The 19,717-nt window shown below is 35.3% G+C and overlaps 1 protein-coding gene, 1 long non-coding RNA gene and 4 other non-coding genes across 6 annotated transcripts; 4 read left to right on the forward strand and 2 right to left on the reverse strand.

The window, feature by feature from the left end:
• The first annotated feature begins 1,266 nt into the window (after positions 1-1,266).
• LOC126620524 (U1 spliceosomal RNA) lies at positions 1,267-1,428 on the forward strand. Its single transcript, XR_007622550.1, has one exon. It is a non-coding gene; the product is annotated as a U1 spliceosomal RNA (small nuclear RNA).
• Positions 1,429-3,075: 1,647 nt separating this feature from the next.
• On the forward strand, positions 3,076-3,232 carry LOC126620526 (U1 spliceosomal RNA). The gene has a single exon (XR_007622552.1). It is a non-coding gene; the product is annotated as a U1 spliceosomal RNA (small nuclear RNA).
• A 1,993-nt stretch (positions 3,233-5,225) lies between these two features.
• On the forward strand, positions 5,226-5,386 carry LOC126620521 (U1 spliceosomal RNA). Its single transcript, XR_007622547.1, has one exon. It is a non-coding gene; the product is annotated as a U1 spliceosomal RNA (small nuclear RNA).
• Positions 5,387-7,522: 2,136 nt separating this feature from the next.
• Positions 7,523-8,046, reverse strand: LOC126620141 (uncharacterized). The gene is made up of 2 exons (XR_007622249.1): positions 8,007-8,046; positions 7,523-7,877 (listed from the first exon to the last, which is right to left on the reverse strand). It is a non-coding gene; the product is annotated as an uncharacterized LOC126620141 (long non-coding RNA).
• Positions 8,047-8,217: 171 nt separating this feature from the next.
• On the forward strand, positions 8,218-8,379 carry LOC126620523 (U1 spliceosomal RNA). The gene has a single exon (XR_007622549.1). It is a non-coding gene; the product is annotated as a U1 spliceosomal RNA (small nuclear RNA).
• A 5,642-nt stretch (positions 8,380-14,021) lies between these two features.
• LOC126620138 (cysteine synthase-like) lies at positions 14,022-17,724 on the reverse strand. The gene is made up of 11 exons (XM_050288629.1): positions 17,596-17,724; positions 17,066-17,120; positions 16,849-16,958; positions 16,621-16,678; positions 15,964-16,227; positions 15,742-15,879; positions 15,561-15,612; positions 15,311-15,390; positions 14,867-14,926; positions 14,620-14,700; positions 14,022-14,338 (listed from the first exon to the last, which is right to left on the reverse strand). The coding sequence occupies exons 2-11, from the start codon at positions 17,105-17,107 to the stop codon at positions 14,246-14,248; spliced, it is 978 nt and encodes a 325-aa protein (XP_050144586.1). The 5' UTR covers positions 17,108-17,120; positions 17,596-17,724; the 3' UTR covers positions 14,022-14,245.
• Positions 17,725-19,717: the final 1,993 nt, after the last annotated feature.

Genomic DNA, 19,717 nt, shown 5'->3' on the forward strand with positions numbered 1-19,717 from the left:
CCACATTTCTTTAATCCTAATTGCATACATAAGAAACCGACTACTATGTTAAACTATATTTCATAAATAAGTACATTCCTAAATTTCCAATCATCCCTTTTAGTGGCGAAGTCAGAAATCGTCTGGATTGCAAAATTTAAAGGGGTAAAAAATTCTGGAAAAATAAAAACAATCAAATCCTTTTAGATAATAACTATGTGGTATGGATAGGGACACAAATACAACGATACAACTATTTTCTAAATATTAGGATATAAGACGGCATGGATACGTGAACAAAAATATGCATTAATGTACAATAATGGTATATAAATATACATTGCAAAATGTCAAAATATACGGAAATAGATGGAAATAGATGCTTTGGTTCTTTTATATAAAATGATTACATAAATATATATTGCAAAAGTCAAAATATATGGAAATAGATGTTTTGGTTGTTGTATTGGTGGGACAGGTGAGGTGGGGTTTTAAAAGATAAGGAAAGGGGTATCAGTACATCCAGGAGGATCCTTGCCAGATCCTCCAATCACATATGTTCATCATACATCATATTATAAAAAATTATTCTAAATTTTTTATTTAAAATTAAATATAAACAGTACCTGATAAAAACTGACCGCACGATGTCCGATGAATGAATATGATTGGAAGATCCCCGAAATTCTTACAAAAAGGATCCGACGAGGATCCTTTCTCTTAGTACATATCTATCCTCAATGTTTCATTAAAATAACTATGGTTTGCCATTAATTGTCCTCCTTTTATATTAAAAAAAAAACGACAACATTAAAGTAAGGGATGTGCTATCCACACACCCCTTGATAATTTCTGTCCGTTGATATTCTTCAATTCATCCGATCGGAAGATCAAAAATTAAAAAGGTATGTGAGAAGTAAAATAGGGTGTGTAGATATCACACTCCTAAGGTAAAATCGAGGCTCTCCCAAATGACCATGGAGTCAATCGAGGCTCTCCTCAGCCAACTTTCCGACAAGCTCAACGCAGGCTGCATAACTAAATTTTTCGGCAAGCTCAGACGAACCAGATGGGCGGTTCCTCCCCTGTGATTTCGTTGCTTTGCCACTGCCCCCACTTAATAATTCGTCTAACAATCCATGAACTTTCCAAAGTACCTTAAAAAAAACCTTCGAACTACATTTTTGGATTACCGCTGCCATCAGTAAGCTTGTCCCACATCGACCAATTAAGGTCAAAGAAATGAGGCGGTATGGGTATAAAAATAAAGGACGAGTACTGAAGAAAGTACTTACCTGGACAGAGTCTATGAGCGATCAAGAAGGCTCATGGCCTGGGCTGGTGACCTTCATTGCACTCTGAAGGGGTGCCTGCCTATGATCTCCTCAATGTAGGAGAGTCAATGTCATAATTTGTTGCTGTGGGGGCTTGCGTTCGCGCAGCCCCTGCCCAAACTAAAGAATATGAATTTGATGATCTATATGTTTTCTTTAAAACTTGATACTTTTAAAGCCCAAAACCAATTTCCTAATGGAGATTATATTCACACCTTAAATTTATTTTTTTCCCATAATTTTTTAATTTTTTAATATTTTTTATGAGAGAGAAGTAATTTGAGATGTGTGAATATAATTTTTTTCTTTCTATTTAATCAAATTGAACCACTAAATCCAATTCGTTCTCCTAGTTTTTTAAAAGTCCTCCAAATTGTATCGGGGATGAGGTAATCAAAGTAAATGAATCGCCCACAAACAACTATGTTTGCTGGCCCAGCTGCTACAATTCCCAAGATGTCCATTGCCTAACCTCATAGATAGAGTTAGCTATAAGCTAAATTCAACCGTAACAGTACCAATAAGACATAAATCAACTAAATCAACAAAATCAACAGTTGTCATGTTTCCTTCTTTGTAAATGCGTTACGATTACTGATAATGACCTTTAAATAAAAAAATAATCAATAACGTATATTGTCTCCTGCTTAGATTGATAAATCTCCAAGAAGAAGTCCATTGCTTAAGCTTGTAGATAGAGTTAACAAGGCCAAATTCAATAGTGACCGTACCAATAAGACGTAAATCAACAAAATCAACTGCTGTCATGTTTCCTTCTTTGTAAATACGTTACGATTACTGATAATGGCCTAGCTGCTAAATCTCCAAGAAGAAGTCCATTGCTTAAGCTCGTAGATAGAGTTAGTTAAGCCAAGTTCAATAGTGATCGTACCAATCATATGTAGATCGATGAAATCAACCACTCTCATGTTTCCTTCTCTGTAAATACGTTAAGATTACTGATAATTTTTTCTATAAAATGATAAATGTACCCAATGGCTTTCATATGTTTTGATTTTAATCTATGGGTTTTCCCTTCGGTGGTAATATGGAATAATTGTCATTTTTTTTTTGTAATTGCAGGACTATTTCTTTATTTGAACGGTATTTTAATTAAACTAATCTAAACTGCGTTTTCCCTTCGGTGGTAATATGGAATAATTGTCATTTTTTTTTTTGTAATTGCAGGACTATTTCTTTATTTGAACGATATTTTAATTAAACTAATCTAAACTGCGAAAGCGGATTGTTCGAAGTTGAATACAAAGGAGAGAATAACAATGACCTAGCCAAGTTAGTTAAATCGAGGTTAACCAAACTCTAACTATTGGTGCATGATTCTTATAACATTTGGGATGCAAAATGCTAGGTTTGTTTTTTAAATTAAAAACATGGGTAGAAGGGGGGGGGACCAGGATCCTCTCCTGAGCTAAGGATGAGGATCCTCCTCATCAATAAGTGTGGGCCATTGGATGAAAATTCAACGGCTACAAATAGGGAGGTCCTTCTAAAATTATAATAATCGTAGCCGTTATATTTTCATCCAACGGCCTACATCCCTTGATGAGGAGGATCCTCATCCTTAACTCAAGAGAGGATCCTGGTCCAGAAGGGGGAGCTATCTAAAGGTATTGAGACTGATTATCATTCTGGTTCGTTTGCAAGCTTTGGTGGCTGTGTCGATCAGTCCCACATTGATGAGGTACTGAAAGTGCAGGGAAGCGAGGGGGTATAAATAATAAAGGGACGGGCCTATGTGAACTTACATACCTGGACGGGGTCGAATGGGTGATCAAGAAGGCCCATGGCCTAGGTGGGTGGCCTCCATTGCACTTTGGAGGTGCACTTGCCTAACATCTCCCTAGAGGAGACTGTACGTCGTAATTTGTGGTAGTGGGGCTGTGTACGCGCGGCCCCTCTAAAATTCTATTCTCAAATTCATTTGGTTCTTTTCGCCGTCCAATATGTGAAAATTAATTTACACAAAGTGAGTTGATGTGGGGAAAAGAGGATCTCGTTGGATTTTCTCTTTTAGGGTGGTTAAAAATTATTTCAAAATTTAAATTTTAAAATTAAATATAAATAATATAGAATCACGGTGATAGACTCAAAATAAAATAATGGTTAATCAATATTCTATTAACCATCATAAATCAAATTCGATCATTTTATGACTGCATCTAACTTTCTTGTTAGACTACTCTCAAACGGGATCAAGTCATTCATAATTCACCAATTGCTTGTCAAATTTCCAAAATTAACAATCATACAATATTGGAACACTTCCTTCGAATAATTGACTCCAAATTAGTTTTTGCCGTCTAGTTTTTATTTAACGGTCACATACTTACTTAATACTCAACAAAGAATTATATATACATAACCAGATTCCACAACTTTCTTATAATTCCTCCATCAAGTCCAACATGAATATATTTAGCCGAAGATCACCCAAAATCCAAGGTGAGGCTTACGGCAAGCCTACTCATCAACGTAAACCAATTCTTTGCCACTTTAGTTACAAGTTTAAAAATTCACACAAATTCATCCAACTTACACCAAGAACTTAACATAAATTAACTCATCTATTAGAACCAAAAAGAAAATATGATAGGGTTTCTTGGGTTCTCACCTCCAAAGTTGTTCATCAATCTGCCACTTCGCTACTACGCTCTTAAATCAACTTCATCACCACAAATCATATCCTGGAAGTGCATGATGAGAAGAGTATTTTTCTCTCTTGGGTCGAGACCCATCTTCGGCGAGGTTGGCCATAATCGGCGAAAAACCCACGAAAACCGTCGAAACTTCTAGGCTTCAATATATGAGCACGCTTGGTTCCAGCATATGGTTTTGGTATCAAATTGAAGAGGGCTTTGCTATGAATATTAGCCTTTGACCGTGAGTGATTTCGTTGTTGTATGAGAAAGTTATCAATTTTGGAGTGAATAAGAATTAAGGGGAAGAAGAATGCAGCAGCCTCCCTGCTGCATCTGCCTCCAGGGAAAGAAAAAAGAAGAGAAGCCTTTGGTTTCTAGAATACTCCCTCCCAAAATTACCATTTTGCCAGATAACTTTAAAAATTCGTAACCTACTCGTTCTAACTCCGAATTCACATCCGTTTGTGACCGCGCGTTCATTACAATAAGTATTATTTAAATAAAATATAATATTTATCACCAAGTGTCTTGAACTCGAAGGTCCCACAAAAGACAAAATTACCCACCATCTTACTTGTTTTCCAATGAGCTCCATATAATCATACATCTAAAAATACATAGGGTATTACAATAGTGACTCCTATTCTTTATGTGGCTACATACATAGTTAATTACTGAAAGATAAAAACATAATTTGAAATTAGAAAACATGATTCTGACATCTCTTCTAAAAGCATTCATTTCACTAATCACTACATGAAAATACAAAATAAGTGGACACGGAGATTGCCTAAAACTTTGGTTGGGTTAAATGAATCACATAAACATTCGTGTTGCTTGTATGCTTGTGTGATTTTACGTCTTAACTTTTTTAGTGCAATTATTGGCACACTCATGTGCAAACATGAATATTTAAGGAAAAATGATATCAATATTTCAATATTATGTTTGAACTGGTAAGTCTTGCACTCAATTCATCGTGTAGCAAAAAGGATTGAGCTCTCACTCAATTTATATCCCATATTATATTTCCATGGGGTCTCTCAGCTCGTGAAAGTTGTGTGCATAAAGCACAATCGATGTCCCACATTCATCACGGATAGGACTTATCAGGAAAGTCAAATGGAATGTGAGAGAAATCCCCAAAATTTTGTAGCCTTATGGACAAAATGCGCAGGAATCCCACATCGGCTAGAAGACGTAAGGGAACAGAGTAAGTGCTATAAAAAGGAGCGAGCAGCAACGTAGCAACATACTTACCTGGACGGGGTCAATGAGCGATCAGGAAGGCTCATGGCCTAGGTTGGTGACCTTCATTGCACTTAGAAGGGGTGCCTGCTTAAGGTCTCCCCAAGTGGGAGAGCCTACGTCATAATTTATTGCCTTGGGGGCTTGCGTCCGCGCAGCCCCCGCCCAATTCATACCAAAATTTAATTTTTACTTTTTATAGTTGGAGTAATTAAGAGTCACAGTTTAAGTATTTGACTTAAATTAATAAGTAAATAAAATAAATATGATGTTTTTCCTGAAACAGTTGAAGTATTATTGACTTTAAGAGTAAACTGTCATTTAACCTCCTGAACTATCACGTGAGTTTCAATTTCCCTCATGAACTATTTTTTTAGCCAATTGACCCCCTAAACTATGTTAAAGTGGCCAATTAACCCCCTACCGTTAAGTATCTTTAACTCCATCCAATTTTTTGTTAGAAAGTGTCATGTGCTTGGCACATGACCACCTTTTTACATTTTATGTCTAAATCTTTACAAAGAAAACATATAAAACAAGTATTAAAAAAAAAAAACTTACAAACCCTAAACTTAATCATTCAAAATAATAGAAAAGGTAAGGCTTTTTATATTAACACTCCACAAAATGTTGAATGCACCCCATATTAAAATTTAATATTAAATGACTTATTTACTTTACTATGCAATGACAATTTTGACCTTATTAGGTTTAAAACAAAATAAATTATAAATACACCCCAAATCACTTTTAGCGTATTATTTATCTTCTCAACTATCAAAACCCTCTCATCCTCCATTGTTGAACAAAATCCTAACCAATGAAACTACAAACATGTTGATTGAGAAAAATTGTTTTTGACGAATGAAACACGAAATCGATGTTTCTGAAGCTTCACATGAGGTAAGACTTCACATTTTTCATTGTTTTAGTGATTTCGATGACATCGATAATTATTTAATCTTGCGTTTGCTGCATTATTTTTCAATATGAACCCTAAAAGATGAATATGAATATGAATATATAAGTTTAAATAATGCAGCAAACACAAGATTAAATAATTATCGATGTCATCGAAATCACTAAAACAATGAAAAATGTGAAGTCTTACCTCATGTGAAGCTTCAAAAAACATCGATTTCGTGTTTCATTTGTCAAAAACAATTTTTCTCAATTAACATGTTTGTAATTTCATTGGTTAGGGTTGTGTTCAACAATGGAGGATGAGAGGGTTCTGATAGTTGAGAAGATAAATAATACGCTAAAAGTGATTTGGGGTGTATTTATAATTTTTTTTTAAACCTAATAAGGTCAAAATTGTCATTGCATAGTAGAGTAAATAAGTCATTTAATATTAAATTTTAATATGGGGTGCATTCAACATTTTGTGGAGTGTTAATATAAAAAGCCTTACCTTTTCTATTATTTTGAATAATTAAGTTTAGGGTTTGTAAGTTTTTTTTTTTTTTAATATTTGTTTTATATGTTTTCTTTGTAAAGATTTAGACATAAAATGTAAAAAGGTGGTCATGTGCCAAGCACATGACACTTTCTAACAGAAAATTGGATGGAGTTAAAGATACTTAACGGTAGGGGGTTAATTGGCCACTTTAACATAGTTTAGGGGGTCAATTGGCTAAAAAAATAGTTCAGGGGGGAAATTGAAACTCACGTGATAGTTCAGGGGGTTAAATGACAGTTTACTCTTGACTTTAATAATAATTTAGTTATGAATTCTTGAACTTGCATAGCAATTAGGGAATCTGGTGACACGAGGCATGGGTAGAACTCGTCTCTTCAAAACCCGTTTGACATTATTCAAGGCGGAGGTGGTCGTCGTTTATTTTGGTTCGGGTTGGATTTGACCAACCTAATAAGTTTGGATTGACATTGTTGAAACCCATCGTCACCCAATCAACGAGCAACCAACCCACCTAAATTGGGTTGATTGTGTTAGGGTTGGTTTCAGGCGTTGGGCCTAATTTCCTTTTCTTAATTTTACGTATGCGTGACAATATTCAAGATCCATATTAAACTAGACCTCAATCATGTAAATTTTGTGTCCTATAATCCTTACATGTTAGGTAATATTAAAATTTCATCATTCCTAAAATCACAAGTACATTTTAGAGTTAATTTTATATGTTTGTCTATCAAATATAGACGTATGTTTTAACAATTTTTTATACATGGATGGGTTAATAATATTTTAACCACCTACTAATCACTTTAATTCAATTTATAGATCGCTTATTTAGTTGATTCTAGCCAAAAGTTGAGATGTAAAACCGTACTCAAGAGTTGCTAATTACATCTAAATCACCCAATCTTGGACATGCATTTGAATCTAGAAGTGACACGACCCATACAAAAGCAAGGTTGTTACTTGTTAGAAGCAAGGAATCGAAGTTTAGTTGCCATCATCAAACCCATGGGGCTAGAAATTGATTAAACAACTCTGCCAATTGGTACAAAGATCTTGGGTATTTGGGGTAGGGTTTAGAAATTGATTAAACAAACCTTGGCTTTTATGGAAGCTCAAACAATTTATGAACCGGTTGTCGCATTAGCTCTTTTATTTATTTGGAAAGCCGGCTCCCCGTTGTATCTGCAGGCAGTCGAAAGGTGGATTCGTCATCTACAGGAGGCGAGCCTCCTTCACCAACAAAATCAGCTTGTAAGTAAAAGGCATGAAAGAGCTCATATACCATCCCAATATCTGAATTGAAGACTTTTTATACATATATAAAGAACAGTTTACAACATAAATAGGCTGAAGTTAAACCTTTATTTGTAGTGTTTTGAACCATGTGTTTGCCCGATTCAAGTGTGAAACCTCAAGTATAATGTGGTGGAGCATTATGTTCAATTTCGTATGTATTTTGTAAGGTAAGGAAACCAACGCCAAATGTAATTTGACAGTCCCACACCGATCCGCAAGTAAAAGGAGAGCCAAGTGTATAGTATAAACTGATAAGAGGTAGGGCCGTGGAATCATACTTACCTGGACGTGGTCTATGGGCGATCAGGAAGGCTTATGGCCTAGGTTGGTGGCGTACATTGCACTTAGTAGGGGTGCCTGCCTATGGTCTCCTCAATGTAGGAGAGCCAACGTCATAATTTGTTGCCGTGGGGGCCTGCGTTCGCGCGGCCCCCTGTCAATCCAATTAATCAGAATTTTGTTGATCACCTTGAAATTATTTTATATATTTTAAAATTGGGACTGGATAAATTGTTTTGTTTAAGTTACATATTAATAAACTGGTTGTTAATTAAAATTTTAGAAAATGATCATTCTAATCATCTAATAAAAAAAACATTGAACAAAAATGTCAGAAAATTATCAAATTAAAAAATTGGCGCATACATTGTGTTCTCTCCTCGAGAGATTTTTCAATGTGATCGGAACACAGAAGGTATACTACGTATTACTATAGAAATTGTGAGATATGTGTTAAAAAATTAAACTTACCATCACTTATGTAATAACATGTGGTATACGACTCATGTTTCCGTCACAATAAAAAATATTTCCTCCTCTGCTGCGCTTCCGCCTCCGCTGGGTATGCCGAGACTGCAATCCCCTTCTGCAAATCCATCTTCGATTCCATTTTGTTGCAAGTCGAGATTCCATATTGAAGAACGAGGGAAGATGGAGAAAAGAGACACGGTTCAGTTTGTGCACTGCTCTTTTCTTCTCTTTTTCCATTTTTCTTTTGGTTTTTTCATTGTTATCCATACTCATTAATGATAAGTCTTAGTAAAATAAATGCCTAATTTGATTATTAGTCTCTGTAGTAATATGATAGTTGGAAGATTGTCACTGTGGTAAAAAAATTAGGATTTAAGCTCTTGTGATGAAGTCTGTTAGTATTTAGGTCCAAAATTGAAATTTCGTCAACTCTTCATTAATTATTAGCACATAAAGCTCACATGTGAGACTAACAAAAAATAAAGTTAGTCTCACATATAGCCCCACGTGCTAACAATTAACCAATAATTTATGAAATTTTCAATTTTGGACCTAAATCCTAACATATTTCACCACAGAGGCTTAAATCCTATTTTTTTTACCACATGAGCTATTTTCCAACTACCCTATCACTACGGAACTATTAATCCAATTAAGCCTAAAATAAAAAGCAAACTTAGTTGCACATGTAAAGCGTGTGTGCTAATTGCTAGTAGTCTTTTAACCTTTTGAATTTGTTCCATAAGAATTTTTATATTTAACCTTTTTCAATAGTTATTTCACTAATTAATTTTCTTTTTGAATTTAGAATTTTAACCCTAAATATGAAATTAGTGGAAGATAGTGACAAAATTGATGATTATGGCGATTGGCATGAAGTAAAAGTTTTAGATGAAAGGGCTGAAAACTAAATTAAATTGAAAATTTAGCGAATTAAATTAAAAGATTAGAAAGAGCTCAAAAGTTAAAAACTAAATTAAAAATTTAGCAAATTAAAATCCTTATTTCATTGGCACCCAAAACAAGTGTGTAACACCCAAGACTGTAATTTTAGATGTGAAACCTAAATTTCATATACCCAAGGATAATGATAGTAATTTGTCAAGACTAGGGTAAATCGCCAAAATGGTCCTTGAGATTTGCATAACTTATCACTTTGGTCCTTGAGATTCCAAATCGATAAAAGTGGTCTCTGAGATTGTCCACCATTCATCATTTTGGTCATTCCATTAAAAATTCCGTTAAGTGTCCCGGAACTCTTGGCCTGAAGTTTGAGCAATTTTCAAAGCTTCATAACTTAATCGTTTCTTAATCAAATTCAACCCATAATATATCAAAATGAAGATAGGAAAGTGTAGAATAATATTATACCTATTTCGAAGCCCAATGGTTGTTAGAGATTGCCGGAAAATAGCCTCAAAGTTGGCTGGTCCGAGTGAAAACTTGCCGGAAACTGGGTAAACTTTAAACGTTTATAACTTCTTCAATACTCAACGAAATCAAGTGATTCAAAAATGAAAATCATAATTCTCGACGAGACAAAGATAATGATACTTTTTTTGACAGCTAAATCTACGTGGTTTGTCCGGAAAACGGCTCGAAAGCTGTTGTCTTGGTCTTAAGTTAGCCAATTTCGAGCCATTTTCTGGCCAAACCACGACGAGTTAGCCATAAAAAAAAAAGGTACCATTATCTTTTTCTTGTCGAGAAGTATGATTTTTATTTTTAAATCATTTGATTTCGTTGAGTATTGAAGAAGTTATGAACGTTTAAAGTTTACCTAGTTTCTGGCGAGTTTTCAAGTTTTCACTCGGACCAGTCAACTTTGAGGCTATTTTCCGGCCATCTCTGGAAACCATTGGACGTTGAAATATATATAATCTTATTCTACACTTTCTTATCTTCATTTTGATATATTATGGGTCGAATTTGGTTAAGAAACGATTGAGTTACGAAGCTTTGAAAATTGCCCAAACTTCCGGCCAAGAGTTCCGGGACACTTAACGAAGTTTTTAACGGAAGGACAAAAATGATGAATGGTGGACAATCTCAGGGACCACTTTTATCAATTTGAAATCTCAGGAACCAAAGTGATGAGTTATGCAAATCTTAAAGACCATTTTGGCGATTTACCCTCAAGACTATGATTGGCTTCCTTTCTTCTTGCTTTTCTTCCTTTGGGTTGGAACTTGGAGTGGGAAGATAGCAACTTTTGAAGGAGGATCTTCTTCGAATCCTCTTTGTGAGGATTCTGGAGATTCTCAAATCATGTCCATTTATCGTACATCGTGTAGTCAGAAATCATTTTAAATATTTTTATTTTAAATTAAATATAAATAGTACCTGATAAAAATTGGTCGCACAATGTACGATGAAGAATGAAGATATACAGAAAGTGAAAAATAATGCAGATATACAGAATGAAGATATAAAGGGAAGTGATTTGTTCCCACTTTCTCACTTTTCTGAACACTCATCTCACTCTAGTCCTTTGTTCAAATCAATAGTTCAAAAAGAAAGAAGATATACAGAAAGTGAAAAATAATGCGTAGAAATCATTTCTCATCCTCGAATCAACCAAGATCATTTGTCTTTTCTGAAAATAATTGCTAATAAGTCTCGTTAGCACCAACAGAAAGTCCAATTATAATGTGAACACGGACCACAATAATAATTAAATACCCATTTTTTATTTCTTATTTTTTTAGGAAAATTAATGAAAAGGGCTTGAAAACTTTGAGTTTTAACGATAAGAACAAAATAAAGGGTAAAATGAATAGTACCAGGATTGACTTTTTAGTGTAAAAATATGGTTTTTCGTTAAAGTGAACAGTACCGGGAGTTTTTCGTTAAAGTTCCTTTTTTTTTTCCCTTCTTTTATTAAACTGAGTTATTAATCTGAATTTTTTTTCTTTTTTTTTTGTAAGTATATCAATATTTTTACACTAGGAGGAATGTGAGTTTGGCTAAACCACACAATGGACAATTTAATTTGGCATCGAACTCGTCATCTACGAGATTTGAATCTAAAACCTCTCACTTCTAAGTAAAGATGAATAGACAAAGTAGAAACCTATTTGTTTTGGGAATCCTAGGTCGAATACGACTAGGAAAATGTTTTTTTCTTTCCTATATAAGAAAGTCAATTGGAATAAGCGTTAATTAGAATCCAAACCCTACCAACTGCAATCCCAACTTCCAAAACTCCACAGCTTAGAAGTAGCTTGCCCTAAGCCGATCGAAGTTCCAACTCACTCACATTCCCACCATGAAAGCCTTCCAAATTGTTTTCTTCTCCGGCCACCACAGTGACCAAGAGACTCACCGTCACCGTGATCTTGAGACTCAGCACCACCGTGATCGTGAGTGTGACCGTTGGACTCGCAATGATCATTACCTTCGCCATGAGACTCGTGAGACTCACCATCATCGGGACTACCATGACCGCTGTGATCATCGGACTGATCACCGTTGCCGGGACTACTATGATCCCCGTGAGCGAAAGCGTGGGACTCACCATCACCCGGACGGCCGAGTCACGAAAGTCCTGCTCGTACCCACAAGACCAAGAAGCAAACGAAGATACGAATGCCGCATGAAGAGAGAGTCGCTCCGCTTGTATGTCAAAAACCTTGGGCTTACTCCGGCAGAGTTGCAGGAGAAGGTTCGGAAGGTGAGGGAGGCGAGGGACTACAGCTTCTTGTTGTCGGAAGAATGCGACAATAGTGTCGATGGCGTCCAAGAAAATAATAATATTAGGCTTTACAACGCGCTGACAAAAACTCTGAACCAAAACAATCCTCATCATTTTGGTGCTGCTACATCAAAACTTAGCGAAGTCGGACGTGTCGAGAGTGTCGAAAAGAAGCATGGCGGCAGTCCAAGAAGCTTGCTTGAATTTGTTCGTGATGATGCGGACGACGACGACGTGCCAAGTTTGAGGAAGAAAAGCTCGAAACGGAGAATGGAAGGGGGCGAATCTGCTGCGAAGAAACCAAGAATATGCAAGATTGACGGTGGTGATGATGAACAGTGAATACAGATGTATTAATGTTGTTCCAGACTTGATTAAATTAGGGGGATTATTGGAATAAGAGGATTTAGACACGTTTAATTAGGCAGATTCGAGAGGATGAGAGAAATTAAGAGAGGTTTAATGATTAATTGTTACTTGGTGAAGAAACTTGTATTCATGTTCTTGTTAATTCTCTTATATATACATTCCACTACTCCAGTATTTTGTAATTAAATTCCAGATGTAATAACCTCTTTCTTCAAGAATGTATAACTTTGAGATTTTTTTTTGTGTCAAAAATACAAATATGAGTAATATTTGTTGCATGTGGCGTGTAGATAATGTGGAGCTTAATTAACGAACAAATGTGATTAGTAATCTAAGAAAATACATAGAGTACTTGGAACTAATGAAAGACTTGACGCAAAATCGAGTACAATGATGTTCATACAACCGACCTCACTTAGTTGAATAAGGCCTGGTTTGGTACTGAGGTGATTCTAAAAAAAACTGGTATAAAAAAAAGCTGGGAGCTTTTTCGTATTTGGTAGATATTCAACATCAGTTTTTTTTCACAGTTTTGGGTGAAAAAAAGCCAAAAACAAGAAGCTACAAAACCCAGCTATGAAAAACCGGCTTTTTTTTCACATTTGTTTTACATAAAAGTTTACCAAACAATATAATACTGCTTTTTTTTTCAAAAGCATTTTGACAAAAAAGTTTACCAAACACTCTACAACATTATTTCACAGCCGCTTATTCTCACAGCACAGCAGAAGCAGTTTTTTTTTCAAAGCACAGTAATACCAAACCAGCCCTTAGACATTATTGTTACAATAATCTCATCTCACTTGTAGCACATTGAAAATATTTTAAATATCAGAATTTAGTATTAGACAATTTTTTTTTTTATCAGATTCAAACTTGGATCCTAGGATTCAGATTTGAATTTGGATTACAGGGAAGAAGATTCAAACTTTGATGCAAAAAGATGGGCGCACTGCCGGCCTAACCCAACCCTACTGTTTGGGACCTGGCTTCTCTGCCCTCCTAGTTCCCATACACTCTCATTCCCTCCTATTTGTGCGGTCACGGTTAAGTCACGTCAACATTTTATATCACTATTGCTTTTTGTCTTATTATTTCTATAAAAAAATTAATATAAAATGTTGACGTGACTTAACTGTGACCGCACAAAATAGGAGAGGATGTGAGTGTATGGGAACTGGGAGGGCAGAGTAGCCGGGTCTGTCTATAATTTGCTAATTTTGCTTCTTTTGATGCAATCGTACAACCAATTTGCAAGAGAAAAATGCAGAAAAGTTTCTTAAATTAGTACGCCACACAAGTACTGTTTCCCAAATTGCATTACAAGCAACAAAGCTAGCACATTATTCTTCATAGCATTTTATTGGGTCACTCATGTCAAAAAGCGAAAGCACTCAAAGCGGAAACACGGTGCAACTTGATGATCGCGCGCTCTTCCTCGCACAGCATGAAATTTATACAACTCCTTTTGAAGAAGCTGGGGAACATATCAGGGCTCAAAAACCATGCTCTCAGCCTCCCGCTTCACAGATTCAAACAACACGGAGGATAGATAACGCTCTCCGAAGCTGGGGAAGACCACCTGCAGACATTTTGGAAACAAAAAGTAGTTGGACCTATTAGCGAGTGATCCAGTCTGTAGGGAACGTGCTGTTCCTGTCAATTTGCGTAAACTACGCAGAAACTGAAGTTTGCAACCAATTCAGTGAAACACAGTTCAAGGATAACTATAAAACATACTAGAACAAGCACGGTAGTCCAATGTCTAACTCTTGTTTGAAAATGAATAGTGCCATCCCTTTTGGGCTTATAGTAGGCCAACACATCGTTGAAAATTTAGTGCGGGAAATAGGTTACACTTACAACAATGAGTTTTCCGGCATTTTCTGGCCTCTTTGCAATTTCGATTGCAGCTGCTGCAGCAGCACCAGATGATATCCCAACCTGCAATACAAATTAAACATAGATCATAATAGAAGATGGAACAACGGAAGCAACCAAAGTAAATGAGAACACTGAGATTGTTGTAAAATTCAGGACACTTGTAAACAGCATACTAAAACCAAGAGATGTCCGTGTTCAAACAGTTCCTTTATGGTTGTGGACTTACCAGCAAACCTTCTTTCAATGCAAGAAGCTTAGCAGTTTCTATAGCAACTTCACTTGATACCTGCAAAGCCATAGAAGGATGGGTTTCAGTCTGGTTCTCAAATATAAACTTGCAGCTCGGAAGAAAGGTTTTCGATTTCATAAAACTAATGAAAAAAGTGGCACAGCATATACCTTGGTGCTATCATCATGAGCATAATCATTGAATTCATGCAATGAAATAAAAAATGTATTCGCAATCAGGATTATTTAATTCATTCCAGAATTTTTATGAGCTAACTTATCTCTTCTTTCACAAATTCAATCGCGATGTTTTACCATTTTATGCAACTTCTTACATTAGCCAGAAAGTCACTTGAAAAAGACTAATCATTACAAAATGAATAACCACAATACCGCATGTTTCAGTGAAAGAATAATGTCAAGTAAAAGATTTAAGGCTCACTTGAATAACTTCATCCATCACGTTGACATCTAAAACTCCAGGGATGAAGCCAGCACCAATTCCTTGAATCTTGTGAGGGCCTAAGATATAAGTTAACCCATCATTAAATTAAGCAAAGGACAATATGAGAAGAAAATGCACACTTTTTCAAAGCAAAATGAAGTTTAAGAGTCTGTAGCCCAAATCAAAAGACACAACATTTTATAATTAAACACTTTGTGATTGTGACAAGCAGGCCATCATGACTCACCAGGTTTCCCTCCTGATAAAACAGCGCTTTCAACTGGTTCTACACCATAGATCTAGACATACGAAAGGCAAGGGAGCAAGTGGGCGGTTAGATATATGAGAAATATGACATAAGAATTTTATCACTTAAAAATTGAACAATTGCTACCCTCTAGATTATAATGTGCAAAGAAAGGGCCAACCTTTATGTCCGGATTCTGTTCTTTGAGGTACTTCCCAACACCTGTTATCGTACCTCCTGTCCCTATCCCAGACACAAACGCATCAACTTTACCACCAGAGCCTTTCCAGACTTCTGGTCCAGTAGTTTCATAATGCACCTAAAGAGAAAAGAAAAGACTTTTGATCAATCTATTAGGACAGAAAGTCATAAATTAACAAAAAATAGTATGAACTTTCTTCACCTTTGGGTTTGCAGGGTTTTCAAATTGCTGAAGCATATAAGCATTGGGTGTCTTTGCCACTATCTCTTCAGCCTTCTGAACAGCCCCTTTCATGCCTCTGGCTGGATCTGTGAGGACAAGTTCAGCCCCAAATCCTAGAAGAATGGTTCGTCTTTCAAGACTCATTGAAGCAGGCATGGTGATTATTAGTTTGTAACCCTTAGCAGCTGCCATAAATGCCAATCCTATGCCAGTATTGCCACTTGTAGGCTCAACCAGGACACTCTACAACAAGATACAAGAAGAACTTGTCAAATCAAAAGTTTCTCATTTACCTCACCAACTACAGAAACCGAATATGGAACACTACTTGGCTGTGAAAATGTAGAGAAAATCACCGGTCATTACAATAGTTATTACGCACAGAGAACGAGAGAGAGACAGGAAGAACATCACAAGTCAAAACAGTGCGGAATTTCACAAGATTGATTGATATCTAAACCAAGTTGTTGACTGAATAGTGGACTTCATAGGAACCGACTGTATGCAGAAAAGGTCTTAAACTATGAAATCAAATAATGATTAATAAACAGATATTTCTATAAAGGTTTCAAAGGCACCACATGGATTCAGAAAACCCATTTCACTTGTCTAGATAAGTATGAAATGAATGCTAACCTCGCCCGGCGTAATGAGACCTTTCTCCTCGGCATCTTGAATCATACTATATCCGATCCTACAATGAACAATCGAATTTATTAGAAACAAAATCATAAGTTTTCATCCAAGTGCAACTTCAGAACAATCAGACTAAAGAAAGCACATGCTCGTATATTTGTAAGTCGGTGGTTCCTGCTTGGGCAGAGTGTGCAACTGATAGATATTCGGATCAGAACTAGTTAGTACCTATCTTTGACACTAGAGCATGGTTCCATCATCTCCAGCTTCGCAGCAATCTTCGCTACACAGCCATCTACCACACGGTTGAGATACACCAACGGCGTTTTACCAATCAACTGCAAACATCCACAATAAGTAAACAAATCCGAGCAGCTAAATACCAGATAAGGTTCAGACACTCAAAAGATCAAAGGCTACAAAATTGAAATGGGGTACGACTTACTTCGGTGACGTCTTTCGCAATCCCAGACTTCTCCTCCACCATTTTTACCAGATATCTGTTCAAACAAATGAAGAGTTTGAAGACATCAACCATAACAAATACATAGAATTCAAAATCTTATTCAGCTTCAAAGGAACAACAAGAAAAAAATACCAAGTTTTCTTTTTCAATTAATAAATAACAAAGGTGCAATCTTTTATGATTTTTCACTGTAAAGTTAAACACTTTAGATTCTGAGAAAGTGAGTTGATATTTTCTTAACTCTTCAAAGTTTTAGCCTTTTCATTTTCCTCCATTTTCTCAGCAACCAAACAGGTTATGATTAACATCAAACAACCAAAAATCCCAATAACCAATTCCATAATCCATGACCATGATACAACAATCAACTGAAAAACAAAATTGGATATTTCGATTGAAAACTAAATAAAAGCCCAACATAGTAAATCACATGCAAGAACAGTAACAGTAACAGTGCTAAGTACTTCAGGAAATCTTTGACAGAAGGGACATGGAACAGAGAAGCTTACCAGGTTGAAAAGGCTGAGACTTTGAGAAAGGACGAGCAGCAGGAAAATGTAATGTGGGGTTGCGAGAGCAAATGACAAAAGGGAGAGAGAGTTTGCGGAGATTTAAAGAAATTCCAGCTGGCCTTACATCTGTCAGACTTATTAAAATAAAAGAAAACTAAAGAGAAGTTTAAAAAAAAATTTAATTTTAATGAAAAATGACAAATAAAGATATAATGAATAGTACTATAAAAATGAAAAAATATGATTTTTTGTTAAAAATAAACAGTACCGGAGTGTTTCGTTAAAACTCCCTCAAAATAATTTCTGGATTTCACTGTCATCGCTGGCTTCTTCTTTTCTTGTTGGAATAGAAAAGGTACGTTAAAAAGTTTCAGATTTATTGATCAGAAAAAGAAAGAAAAACATCGTTTTTGCTGGTGCTAAATTGGAAATGCCGTTTTCTTTTTCTATTTTCTCTTATTATTTGGTGAATTTGTAACATAGAGTTCAGTTGGAAATGTTTTTTAAAGATTCGCTTGGGTTTTTATTAAAAATTGGTTTAAAAAATATTTTCACAAAAAAACACTTGCAGTCATTTTAAAAGAGCCCATATTTTCTTTTATAATAAATATGTTTCAAAGGGCCAGATGCTCATTTTTAACAATACCGATATTGTTCATTTGCATAATCCGACACATATGATATTTTATTAAAAAGTCTCAGTGTTGGGTGAAGTTAGAGTATTTAAACTCTTGTTTTATTTTTTTCAAAGAAACGACTAATGTGAGATTTCAACAATTTCGACCTCTCATGTGCGTGGAATTTCTTATCAATTTGACCTCTCATTATTTTCATGAATATTGTGGATATCCCATTTAATAATTTGGTCATGTGTGCCACGAGTAGCTACAAATGATTCGTTTACAATATAAAATGCAACATTTATATGTCACTTTGTTAATAATTGGTTAAGATAATATTGGGGATATCCCACATGCGACAACGATGAATAAAAGAACAAGTTTACCTGTAAAAGGATGTCACATTTTTAATCATGATCTTTTATTTTATACTTTAATCATGATGTTTAGCCTAACGTTACCCTTCCTCTATTTTTTCCTAATGAATAAGTTTATTTATTTTTTCTTCAAATGTTTAAACAAATATTAGAGCGTCCAGTTTAATTATTAAACTTGTCAAAGGAAGCAACAACTTTAGAAAAAAAAAAACACTCAGACAAAAATTGATTATTAAACCCGTCAAAGAAAGCAATAAATAAGAATAAAAAAACATTAACAGACAAAAATAGATTTGGAAAAATTGAATATCAATTTTGTCGTTTATCCTTTTAGAGATAAGGCAAGTTGTATGAGTATCCGCTGGTGGGTTGGGGTGGGTTATGGGTGGCTTTGTCAAGTTGGGAGGTGGAGTAAAATGAGATAATTTTTAAGATGTTTGGCAGACGGCGCGATATATTAAGTACTGGTTTGGTAATGATGTGCTTTTATAAAAAGTGCATATTAAAAAATGTTGAGCTTAAAAAGGTGTTTGATAAACACTTAAAAGCAACTTATTTTCACAGTTTTTGATAAAAAAAAAAATGAAAAACGTGAAGCAGCAAAAAATGAGTTTATTCTCACAACACAATAGAAGCAGTTTTTTTTTTCAAAGCACAGCAATACCAAACCAGCCATAAGTATAACAATAAAATTAGTTAGAAATTTGAAAAGAAAAGAAAATTTTAACCAATTGTTTAATGACGCTTGATGTATCCATTTGTGTTATCTGCACATTGAAACTTTTCACATAAAAAGAGGGTGACGGTGGGTGGATGGACTTCTTATGTGGCGGCATACTATAAGACCGCAAGAATGCATGTGGTAGGACTACTCGTAGCAAGGATCCCTTAACTTTAACCAAATTGAAGCAATGATCATTCAACTTTAACATAATTAGAGTAATGATCGCTTAATTTTAACCTAATTAGAGTAATAATCTTTCAACTTTAACTCAATTGTATCAATAATCCTTCCAACATGACTCCTCTTGACGGAATTTTGACGGATTTGACAAAAAAGACTATAACTACACTTAGTTAAGGGACCATGATCATAAATTTTTAGTTGAGGGACCCTTCTCT

This window comes from Malus sylvestris, chromosome 4 (genome assembly GCF_916048215.2).
Source record: "Malus sylvestris chromosome 4, drMalSylv7.2, whole genome shotgun sequence".
Classification (NCBI taxonomy): Eukaryota; Viridiplantae; Streptophyta; class Magnoliopsida; order Rosales; family Rosaceae; genus Malus; species Malus sylvestris.